Source organism: Engystomops pustulosus, chromosome 10 (assembly GCF_040894005.1).
Source record: "Engystomops pustulosus chromosome 10, aEngPut4.maternal, whole genome shotgun sequence".
Taxonomy (NCBI): domain Eukaryota; kingdom Metazoa; phylum Chordata; class Amphibia; order Anura; family Leptodactylidae; genus Engystomops; species Engystomops pustulosus.
Window position 1 is genome coordinate 51,069,290 of NC_092420.1, and position 13,230 is coordinate 51,082,519.

The following is a 13,230-nucleotide window of genomic DNA, read 5'->3' on the forward strand; positions in this document are numbered from 1 at the left end:
GTATTCTGTGGAAATCTAGGTGGTGTAATCTTAGCAAGCAACTCACCTATACACACACAAACAAATAGAAATAGGAACACACTCATCACTGCTATACATACAGATGTAGGAACACAATGGCCACTGCTACATACACTGATCACTGCTATACACAGTGGGCACTGTTACATACACTGGGCTCTGCTATACATAGTGAGCACTACCACATACACTAGGCTCTGCTATGCACACACAAATACACACACACTGGCTGGGCACTGCTACACACATAAACACACATACAGTTCTGCTATACACAAAAACACACTATGCACTGCTATATACACATAAACACACACAAAATTGGCTTACACACAAGAGAAACACACTGGGAACTGCTATATATATAAATTCCCCTTCCCTCCTCTTCTTCTTACCCTGCCCCAGCTTTCTCTGCCCCATCCTACAGAATGAGAAAATTGGGTGATGTAGGAAGCATATGATCAGCCACATGTTTCAGACATCACTACCTGTCCTGTAGACATGTTTGGACACCCGGGATAGGAGAGCCCAGTGCGGAGGCTCTCCTTTCTAGGAGATTGGGTGCTCAGCTATGTCGGTCCGTCACCGATCTCCATTACAGCAGTCAATAAAGTCTGGCAACGCTGGATTCTCCTGACCTTTTGACTATTAGATGCAGGTACTTTCTTGCAAAATTTTTTCTTGCTAAAAAGTGCGTCTTATAGTCCAAAAAATAGGGTAAGTCCAAGACGAACCTTTCAGTTGCTGGGGCTACAACTCCACATGTAGCTGATCCAGACCACAGTCAGATGCTGGTTATATTGGTCTTTTTGCACGCAGTTGTTTTTTCTTCAGCTTTTGCAATATTGCTGTGTTTTTCCAACCACAGCTCCATTCTTGACTATTTTTTTGTCTAACAATTGTTCACTTTTTTATCTTGTCTTTTACCTGGCTATGCTCACTTTGCTTGTGACTTTCTATCTTGTCTGCTAGCCTCTCTGTCATCAGTTCTAAGCACATGCCTAGAGTAGGGAACATCAAGTTTTTTGTTCTCTACTTACTTCGGGTATTTTCATTCTCTCTCCTAATATACTTTTTAGTCTGAAAATTTGGTGAATTCCATATTGATTTTCAAACAGTTTTTTTATTAAGTGTTTATATAATAACAAGAAATACCAAGAATAACTACTTGTGTTGCAAGGAGAGATGATAGCAGAACAAGGCATAACTGTTACACAATAAATGTAAGAACAAGTACAACATACCCACATCATTTTGTTTAGTTTACTTTAGTTTGAAGGAAACCTACCAATAAAACCATGATAGAGTACTTACTCATGTTCTGCTCATTGTAACCACCTGTGAATTTGCAGCCATTCAGACTCATTAGCATAATTTTAAAAGTTGATTTTAGAAGGAAAATAATAAAAAGATTACCACAGTCATGGTGACTAGATCTATGAGTAAGTGTGCTTTGTTTATCACAATTGATTTTGACACAAGACGAACGGAATGGAAGGGCGCAGGGGTAGAACTTGTGTACAGAATCTTTTCTCTTTTCAAGATAACAAAAGATATGATTAAAATTTATGGTACTGTGAAACTCATCTTTCTAACAAAAAAAAAAAACAGTTCACTGAGGTTTTAGAATGCATAGAAGCTCTAGGCAGAGGTGACAGGGAATGTGCTACTCAGTACATCTCTTCTGTTTATTCCATATTATTAGTCTATGAGTAGTTTTTTTGTGAGGCAGAGATCAATTAAATAATATAAATGGCCAATTACAGACATAGACAAAGAGTGGTTTCACACTTCAGTTTTGTTTCAGATTGAAAAGAATAATTCAGTAAGGCATCAGTGAAAAATCAGTGAAGTCAGGAAGAGAAAACCATGTGTCCATAAGCCAAAATGGGTTCAGTGAAAAATCACTGATATGAAACCAATGTGAAACCACCCAAAGCTTGATCTAAGGAGATCTAAAAGACCCCACCCAAATATATTTAGCAATATACCTTTTGGTAAATGGGAGTAACTGGAGTTGATACAAGGAGGAGTAGTAGGTGTTAGTGGAAGGTACAACTTATAAAATGATTTACCAGATCGAATAATTACAGAAAATGGCATATTGCCAATATCTTTCACATACCTGGTATCATCTTGTGGTTCGGAAATCTGTGAAAGTTCAATGGTCTAAAATTGGACTTAAAAAGAAGACATATTGCGCCTTATTTGTATCATAGTAATCAACAATTCCGAGAAAGCCTAAGAACACAGGTTCAGTGTTAGTGTGCCCTTCAGTATGACCATGCACTAGTATTGTATTCTGAATTCAGTAAAATCCATCTTTCTTGGCCTACTGTGCGTCTTCCTAACACAATAATAGATTAACTTTTTAATGCTAATCCTAAAAGCCAAGATGTTGTGTAATTCTGAGCAACAGTGGAATGGATGAAATAATGTAATATAATAAATAATAATAAAAAGAGCAACCAAAAAAATGGAGACTTAGCAGTACTGATGCTCAATGTATTATAATGTACCATTGTTTAGAACAGTCTTTTTAACTTCCAAATGTTTTCTTATAGACAAAGCAATGAAGAAGTAAAGCATAGACTTTATTCCCAGTATATTCCCAATTCAGTGTCTTTCATCCCCTTAAAACGTTTACACTGTGAAATAATAAGGTGTGAAGAACCTCGCTGGTAGAAGAATGGAGCTGAAATTATTGCTTCAGTTAGGAGAAGCAAGAGTAAGTGGTTTTGATGTTTTCAAAACTTTTGTGACCTATGTTTCTCTGATACTGACAGCTGTTTCACTTTACTGCCTGGGGATTTCTACAATACTTGTAAATGTAACTGTGAGGGCATTTAAAAAGCCATGGACTCTGGTGTTGGGAAGGACTTGACTCGACCACTACTGAAATCAATGCATTATTGAAATTATATATATATATTTTTTAAATTTAGATTCACATTATGGTTTCTAATGTGAATACTGTATATTATGTATAAGTCATGGACAACTAATTGGAATTCAACACCAGTTTTGACAATGTAAATCTATAGATGGTGATGAGTAGCAGCCTTTAAGACATGTGTAATCATATACTCAAATTGGTAACAGCAGGACTGTATATATAAATTCCAGGATTATAACTTAATTCAAAGTTGGGCTGTGTTCAGTGAAGAGACCTCACACTTAAAAGGGTATTCTGGGAATATGAATGTCTGATGCAAAGACCCATGATGATATAAATAAATGAATATAACAAAACTCATTAGTCATTAGTCACAAAATGAAGCTTAAATAGTTTGATTCTATTATTTACAAAACTGTTTAGCCTCTCTAAAGTATGCAGAGTTATCACCAAGGTGGCCGCCACTGGAAACTACAGTTCCCATAATCCTTTAGTTCTCAGTAACTCCTCCTACCTCTTAAGCTCTGCTTCCAGTGATGATGCAACAGACTTCCCTGCTCTGTTACCATAATAATGATGTGTAATCGCCATCAGTACACATTACCTCACTGAGATGATGTCTCACTGCAACCAACCGACTACAACCAAACTAATGATGATCACATGACCTGCCCAGGCAGGTGCAGGACATCTGATGTGGACATGTGACCAGCGGCCATCTTCTGTCCTGTGTCTGCTCCAATCGGAGGAAATCAAGGGACTTATTAAAGGGCCAGTAACATTTTAGCTCTCCATTATAGTGTATGTCCACAGCATTTTTTGCTAAGGGGAGCAAAATTTCAAATAACAACTGATTATATATTAGCTTATATTTTAAGGACCCATATGTATATGAATATTGCTGATTCCTGAAATACCCCATTTAAGTGCATCAGAGTTCTACAAAAACAGATACAATCTTGAAGTATAAATCATTTTTTTTCACAGTCCTGCTTCTACTAACAACACACACAAAGGAATTGTTACCCATTGCTCCAGGGATGCTGACCAACACTGTCTGCAGCTTTGTATGGTCAAATCTCATGACAGATACCCTTAAATGGAAATATGCAGCAGGTACTGTCTCTGAATTAACATTAATTTGTCAGTAAATGTGTAATTTTCATTTAGTTTTAAAAATCTGTTATCAAGCAATGGATGTGTTAGTGCTTGTTGAAATAAACAATTTATTTTATGCTTTCATCTGACTCTACAGATGTCAATGTACGTCATCTGTGGAAATGACTGCACATTAGGATGTACATTAGGATTGTATCTGTGTATCACTTTGGAAATTGTTTTTCAGGCCAGAAATACAATGTTCAGAAGATGAGTATTAGTATAAGACAAGAGCCATGAATAGAATAGTTTTATGTGATGCAAGCAATGCACACATAATTGTGGCACAAGGAGGCTGTCACTTCATGGTTCTCTGATGCCCTAAAGATTTTCTTTGACAATTGGCATTTAATGACCTTTAAACCTGCATTTTCTCTTACCTCCTTTTTATCTTTACTTCAGGTTGCCCCGACACTGGTTTCTACTCATGAGAAGAACTAAACACAAACACTGCACAAAAAGGAAACTTCTACCCTTATCTCTCCTTTTCCCATGATCATATGATGTTTTATATCACAGCTTAAACTTTGATTTTTAGACTTAGTGTTTTTTAACACCTATCCAGGCCTGAAAAGTGCTCATTTTGGTTTAAATGCCTACATTTTTTATACATTTGACAAAAAAACTTTTGTTAATATTTATAAGTTTGAAGTCACTGGCAGAGTCTGGGTCAACTCATCCCCCATTCACAAGATGGCACATAAATTGGAAATTACAAAAGCATCTTAAAGGAAATCTACCATTTTAAAATGGTAATTCTAACCTAAACATACCGTTACACAGTGCTAGGTAAGCCCATGCTGGAGGTGGTCGTGATATGGCACGGAAATCCGCAGTTTCAATGAAAAATTGATTTATCTATAGTCATATGACCCCATTCAGTGCTCCTGGGCATCTGACACAGGGCACTTGGCGCTCGGGCACATTCATAACAATGCATGCGCCTTGCATGCTTGAAACTTCTCCCCCCCCTCGCTCCTGATACCAGTGACATCACCAAGCTCTTGGGAGCATTGGCACATGCGCACTGTATCTTCATTATGAGCGTCCACACGAAATGAAGATACAGTGCCATGCGCCAGTGCTTCAGAGGAGCCTGGTGACGTCACCGGCTTTCGGGATCAAGTGATGGGGGGGAGAAGTTTCAAGCATGCAAGGCCCTTGCATTGCTATGATCGGGACCAAGCGCCAAGCACCCAGTGTCAAAAGCCCAGGAGCGCCGAATGGGGTCAAATGCCTATTGATAAATGGATTTTTTAAAATCGAATCTGCGGATTTCCATGCCATATCACGACCACCTACAGGATCGGCTTACCTAGCGCTGTGTAGCGGTATGTTTAGGTGAAAATGACCAATTTACAATGTTAGATTTCCTTTAAATGTATTGTGCAGGATATTATCTGCTGTTTTAATCTAAAATATTGTATATGTGTATTGCTTGGGCCATAGCAGGTTAGAGAAAATAGGTAGAAGAAACAAATCTGATTTGTTTTATCCTTGGATATTCCTATATAAAGATATTCCCTATATGGTGCTTATAAAAATAATTGATAACCCATCTTTTTTTGATGCTCCATTTTAATTGATCTCAGTCTGATTTACTTAACTACTCAAATGCCAATAGCCTCAAAAACAGTCTAATATATAAAAATAATCTTTTTATATTGATTACCTTCGACAACTTTGGTCAGATGTATTCTTGATTACCTTTCCTCAATATATTCTGAGATTAGAGGCAACAAGATGAAAAGCTTTTCATGCAGAGGAACTTGTCGGGTTCAAAGGAGGTCTATCATGTGAGATAGTCCAAGTAAAAATACCTTCCTGCAAGGCTTCATCACAGTATACCAGACATACCTGTCCCCACTGTCTGTACCGCCAAGAAAAGTTTAAAATGATCAGTGCTTTTCTGAAGGGCTGAAGCTAATCTGAAGTGCTTTTGGTGACATGAATAGAGCCCCTCCGGACTGCAGCTCCAGGACATAATTTACACCTGCACAGTTCATTCACCATCTTCAACATTCCACCTCCATCAATATATGTCCAAACAAAACTGCAGTGCCACAGCAAGATGCGTGCCAAAGTCTTCCTCTGTCTGCAGAGTTCAGCTTAGGTGTTGTTAACTTTCCTCTAGAATATACAGGATATTTTTATACTTGGCTTCATTCAACTTTCCTGTTGTCCTGTCACTGCAACTGAAAAACATCCCCATAGCATGATGCTGCTACCACCATGTTTCATTGTTTGGATTGTATTTGGCAGGTATAGTGCCTGGTTTTCTGTACACATACCACTTTGAATTAACACCAAAAGTTCTTCATCTTTTCAGAGTAGAGTATGTTATTTCTCATAGTCTGTTAGTCATATGTCATGTTTCATGTCACAAAGCAACCACTACTATATCTAACTATTTTATTATCAATCACTCGAAGAGGGTACAATTTAATTAAAGGGGTGGTTTAAGAAGTAGCACTCAGCAATCAGTTGTTTGGCCTGGCATGATCATAGGACATAGAGATGGACACAGAGTAGGCTTTGTTTTCTGTCTAGTGACAGGAAGTTGTAATTGTTAGAATGCAAGACATGAGAACGTATATAAAACCGAAAATTATGCAGTCTTGGAAAAGTCTTGAAAACCCAAGGGAAGCATATGGGGGGTTATTACATATTTTGCTCTTTTATTTTATACTTTTTGCACAGTATTTTGTGCCTTAGACACACAATTTGCAAGTCCGCCATGCTTGAGTATTCCTGTGTTGTGCCTGATTTCTCTCTTCAATCCAGACATTGAAGTTGTTACATTGTTGGACGGCTATAAAAAATGTCACAAATTTTTGTGTAAAAACACTTCACTTACCAGAAACAGGAAGAAATTACCTAAATAAAGATAAATGATCACCAAGGTGTCTTTTAGTCCCAAATAAATGTTACAAGTAAAATTTTTTGGGTTGATGTTTTTAAATCCCATAAACCAACATCTAAAATCTGGAGGCAATTTTGTTTTATGAAAAAAGCTACCACTTTAAAACAAGCTCAGGTAGACAAGATCAAGCTAAGGAAATACATATCATGCTATGTATGTGTTTTCAATTACATGGAAACCACGTGCAGCATGTTTGGTGACTAGCCGGAACTTTCCCCCATGTCTGAAGCCTCTTGAATCATCCTGTAAATGGAGTAACCTTGGCGTGTTTGGACTCGTGCACCAGCAGCAGCTTCACACGTAGGGGAATCTGGCTGAATTTCATTTTAATCCTTTCCATCATTTATCTTTTCCGGCAAGCTCCTCAACCATTCTCTCATGACTAATAATAATGTAATCTATTTAGGGATTCTATTATGAACATGGATACATAATATGGAAATGTTTTGGAATCTAATTTGAAGTGAGATAATTAAACGGAACATTGTAGTAATATAATCTGTGTTTTGTTGTTCCATATTTCAGGTTATTCAGTGCACTGAACAGCAGGCTTTATGTGCTAATAAAAATGCTGTTGATCCGAACAGCATCAGTCTGTATTATTGCTGTTATAATGCAGCACAGATAGAAAGAGTTATTGGGTGAGAGACCAATAAAGTGATTGACAGTAAAAAGCAGAAATCATGCAGAATTTACTACTTTTCCAGAATGAGAAGCACAATATAAAAATAAAGTTTAATGAGAAAGATAAATAAGGGCAAATGTAAAAAAAATAAACAATGTTGATTTCTTTATACGCTTTTGCCTATACATTATTTTTGTTTGTTACTGTGCTGTCACTTACAGTATACAAGCTTCTCAATAAGCTGTATGTGTGACACCACAGTGGCATCCACAGGACATCGGCGCAGCTGGAACCTGTGGCAAAGTTGGAAGCCAAGCGATTCTACCAAACTATCTCCTGTCTTGTCGGTCAAAGGACCAGAGACTGTCAATCTCCCTGTGAATTCTCTGCATCATGTGACCTGCACATTATGTGGCACTGATCCCCTCTCTGTGCTCATGACATTTAAAGGGCAATGGGAACACTACATACATAAGGGGACATGGAGTGCTTTCTAAATAAAACAGGGGCCATATGGGCACATTATGGGCCACATAGACTATAAATACAATAATGCTGTATAAATAAATAAATAGGAACAGCAAATGATCAGAGTAAAGTAAATACATGGAGGACACAGGGGCACTTAAACTATAAGAAAGACTCAAGGGGCAGCACTTCATGAGCCATTATAGATTCAATGGGGGGGGGGGGTAATTATTTATTCAAAGGGTGTGTAACATCTGTTGCTTCAGTGGTTCAGTGCCATGATTTTATTTTGTACTACAGTATTTCACTTCTGGCTGTCTTAATTGAATTCCACCACCCCCAACTGTGCCCTGCTGATTTTGTTCTGGGTTATTGATGGTTAAGCTAGTTGTGATGGACAGATGCCTTCTCCATTCACATTCCTCTGCTGCTGGTCTGTTTTTTCTGTCTGGGCTGACACCCCTAACATCTTACCTATTCACAGCTGGACCAGGACTCTGATATCCCTTTAGAAGTGTGCTTGCTTTCACATTCTCACTTGTGCTTCCTAGTCTTTTCTGGAGCTTGCTAGCATATTCTCTATTGCTTTACTTGGGATTTTTTGTTCTCTGATCATCTCCTTGACTTCTATTTCTCGTTCTGTTATGTGTATTCCTTTTAGTTACACCCATATTTTTTGATCTGTTTTGTAATTTTTTTTCTTTCAGTGTTGCAGAAGGAAAGGAAATATCACCCAGTGGTTACCTACCATCTAGTGAAGTAGATAGAGACACTTGGGTGGGGCTAACATAAGGACTCACCATCTGGGTCCGTCCTTGGCTGTTTGTCTCATGTTAGCATCATGACATGGAAATAATGGGGAATATTAAAGCAAATCTATCAACAAAATCAATAAACATTTGCAACGAGTTTTTATGTTCTCTCCGTGTTTGCATGGGTTTCCTCCAGGTCCTCTGGTTTCCTCCAACACTCTAAAAGGGCGGAGTGCCAGGCAGTGTATCAGGCAGTACAGTTACAGCATGGAGGGGGTCGGATAACACCAGCCAAGTATGTTATTTGTCAAAAACATCCCTCATTAGCCTCTTATTAAATACATTGTTGCAAAAACCTTCTCGCTAAACCTTTCCAAATTACATCTTATATTCTTCCTGAATCCAGTTATTCTTTGTCACTTATTGTGGATACCGAGAGCTTTTTAATATATTCTTATTGATTATGTTTAATTATAGCTATGAGGTCAGTGACAGAGACACAAAGGACTACTTACTTATCTTGACTAAGTGGAGACAATTGAGGGTCTGTAAATGAGGGTGAAGACATATATACATTCATTTTCAGTTAACGTTATGTTAACATTGTGTTAGCACATGCGTATTGTAAGCACAATGTTGACAGCAATGTAATTAGGCAAATCTCATCTTTTCAGCTGTGATATGTTTCAAAACACATGCATTAACACCACGTGCGAACGCACCCTTAGACCGAACAAAGCGTTCCTTCCTGTATGCAAAATGTGCCATAGTGGGCAGTATATACAATGACAGAACAATAATATTAGAGATATTTGAATAAAAAGAAAAAAAAAATCTAAAAAAAAAAAAAGAAGAAGACAAGCAATAATCGTCAGTTCGGTATTTAGTCTGTGGATGGGACCTGCAGGGACTGGTTAGTAGGTGAGCACAGTTTACTTCTGTTTGGACCTTGTTGTGTTTTCTCTGATTGGATTTTAACCCGGATTAAAACAAGTCTACTAAAGAAAGGACTGTGTTTCCTATAACTACCAAACCAGACTTCTGAGCGTCTGACCCTAACGTCAGTCTGTGTCTTGGAGCCTCTGGTAATCTGAAAGCCTTCCTGCAATAATCTGCTGTATTCATGCTTGTTAGCTGTGAAATTTAAAACTTCAGGCATTTATTTGTCTGCTATTGTGCAAAATGTTAAAAGTCAAAACTTTAATAATCAAAATATATATTTGTAAGGAAATGCAAGTATGAATACCACGATAGGAGGTATCTAGTATATTGCAGTTGCGCCAGTAAGCTCCTATCTTTAAAATATATATTTGATTGTAACAGCATTTTATCTGCTAAGAATTAAAATTTGATCTTGCATATCTGAATACCACATCATTTTTTACACTTTCTGAGCACTGTATGGGAAAAGAGCTTCAGTATCTTTCAGTAAGGAAAATAATCTTATATCTTAAGGTAGAGATTCAAGATAGGATTTACTATGGCAGCTCTCTCTTGCTGGGTAAACATAAATATTACACTCTTTGTTTTATTTTTATGCACTATAAGAAAATAAGAACACGTAATATATTATAATATGGATATTTGGGCAGCTGCCTGGGACCCATCACTAATCAAAGCATACTGCAAGCCTGATACACTTCAGTAGATCTCAACCCAGCAATTCTCCTTCGAGTGTGCTGGCATCTGTTGGATGTGCTGGAAAAAACTGTATTTTGGATGTCCAAACTTACAGAACATGACAAAAAATGTTACCCACCTGAAAAGTGTTTGAACATTGACTATTGTCTTGGCATCTGCCATGTAGTCTTCCTCTGCACTCATTGTGCTTTCTTTATCTACAACCACCATGTTTGCTGCAAATGTCACTCCAGACTTCAGCAAGTCATCTAGGCTTTTAAAAACAGAAAAAAAACCTGATAAAAAAACACCTACAACATGCAGGGATAAAGCTTCTCATAAAGAAAAGAAAATGTTTAATGTATAAAAATGTTTAATTTTGTTATACAATGTTTTTGTATGCACAAAACCATGTAATAGTTCTGTACTGTATAACATTCTAGTTGAATGGAGACAGGGGCATAACCATTGTGCTTGCATGGCAGTAGTAGATTACAATATAGGCAGTTTGAGCAATAGCCCGAAGCCCAAGGGGGCCACCCAAACCCCCTACCAAATTTTATACTGAGAAGGACCCTCATGCATGAAATCATTGTACATCTGTTCCTGTTCTCAATATACATGTACCCAAGAACTACACTCACCGGCCACTTTATTAGGTACACCATGCTAGTAAGGGGTTGGACCCCCTTTTGCCTTCAGAACTGCCTCAATTCTTCGTGGCATAGATTCAACAAGGTGCTGGAAGCATTCCTCAGAGATTTTGGTCCATATTGACATGATCGCATCACACAGTTGCCGCAGATTTGTCAGCTGCACATCCATGATGCAAATCTCCTGTTCCACCGCATCCCAAAGATGCTCTATTGGATTGAGATCTGGTGACTGTGGAGGCCATTTGAGTACAGTGAACTCATTGTCATGTTCAAGAAACCAGTCTGAGATGATTCCAGCTTTATGACATGGCGCATTATCCTGCTGAAAGTAGCCATCAGATGTTGGGTACATTGTGGTCATAAAGGGATGGACATGGTCAGCAACAATACTCAGGTAGGCTGTGGTGTTGCAACGATGCTCAATTGGCACCAAGGGGCCTAAAGAGTGCCAAGAAAATATTCCCCACACCATGACACCACCACCACCAGCCTGAACCGTTGATACAAGGCAGGATGGATCCATGCTTTAATGTTGTTGACGCCAAATTCTGACCCTACCATCCGAATGTCACAGCAGAAATCGAGACTCATCAGACCAGGCAACGTTTTTCCAATCTTCTACTGTCCAATTTCGATGAGTTTGTGCAAATTGTTGCCTCAGTTTCCTGTTCTTAGCTGAAAGGAGTGGCACCCGGTGTGGTCTTCTGCTGCTGTAGCCCATCTGCCTCAAAGTTTGACGTACTGTGCGTTCAGAGATGCTCTTCTGCCTACCTTGGTTGTAACGGGTGGCGATTTGAGTCACTGTTGCCTTTCTATCAGCTCGAACCAGTCTCCTTTGCCCATTCTCCTTTGACCTCTGGCATCAACAAGGCATTTCCGCCCACAGAACTGCCGCTCACTGGATGTTTTTTTTTATCTTTTTTGGACCATTCTCTGTAAACCCTAGAGATGGTTGTGCGTGAAAATCCCAGTAGATCAGCAGTTTCTGAAATACTCAGACCAGCCCTTCTGGCACCAACAACCATGCCATGTTCAAAGGCACTCAAATCACCTTTCTTCCCCATACTGATGTTCGGTTTGAACTGCAGGAGATTGTCTTGACCATGTCTACATGCCTAAATGAACTGAGTTGCTGCCATGTGATTGGCTGATTAGAAATTAAGTGTTAACGAGCAGTTGGACAGGTGTACCTAATAAAGTGGCCGGTGAGTGTATGTCAGGAGCTTTCAAGGTCCTCCAAAAGTTCTGAAACCGTTCTGAAAACAGGCATGAAGGATGCATCCTCCATTCCGCAAGAAGATGATTCTAGTTACATCAGATACTAAAACAAAGAAAAACAAGTGCTCCCTGGTGCAATAAATTTTGGGATACCCCAAGTGCGTCTTTATAGATAAGGTATCACGCTCACCTTTAGTAGTTGTGCATGCAGGCACAACACTGTTGTAGAACACATCGGGTGCTGCCTAGTCCACACCAGAGACGTATGCCATGGGCGACAAGAGCAAAAATTGTCCGCAAGGCTGGGATACACTACCTTCCTCGCAGGCCCGAAAAAAAGACTATATCCAGGGCGCACACTGATCCAAGATTTTGGTAAAACAGATACGATTTTATTTAATCTAATAAAACCGATTTAAAATACAGACAACGCGTTTCGCGTCCTCTCAATCGGACGCTTCATCAGGTCTAAATTCACATTACTGATAGAGTGATATATATATATCCCCTTAGAGGAAGTGATGTCACAGCCAGTATACAAATTAACATAATACATTAAACAGTCTAAAAAAGCCTGTTGGGGCATAATAAAATCAATATTACATAATATCAACTATTCTTAAGGAACCCACAGATAATTTTTTTAAAAAGAAATTGTATATAATAAGAACTCACTAGATCGCTGTGGTGGAACACAAACAATTGACTGGAAGTGGTCATACTGAGCAGATCACATGATCAGATCACGTGATTAAGGAAATGGTCATGTGATCGGGGGATGTGTGATCAGGTGTAATACATTGCAACTGTCCTACGGAGGAGCAAACACAGGATCGTGGATTGTAAGTATATAAATACTGGGAAAAGATTAATGTGCCGAAGGGATCACATAA

General features: G+C 38.6%; 1 protein-coding gene across 8 annotated transcripts in view; it reads right to left on the reverse strand.

Annotated features, from left to right (window-relative positions):
- KCNT2 (potassium sodium-activated channel subfamily T member 2) overlaps nt 1-13,230 on the reverse strand; it is a 537,964-nt gene that overhangs the window by 79,396 nt on the left and 445,338 nt on the right. For all 8 annotated transcript variants that reach the window (XM_072126927.1, XM_072126928.1, XM_072126923.1 and 5 more), the window contains one exon: nt 10,603-10,737. In XM_072126927.1, the coding sequence (XP_071983028.1) occupies nt 10,603-10,737 (135 nt within the window). The remainder of the gene's footprint in view (nt 1-10,602; nt 10,738-13,230) is intronic.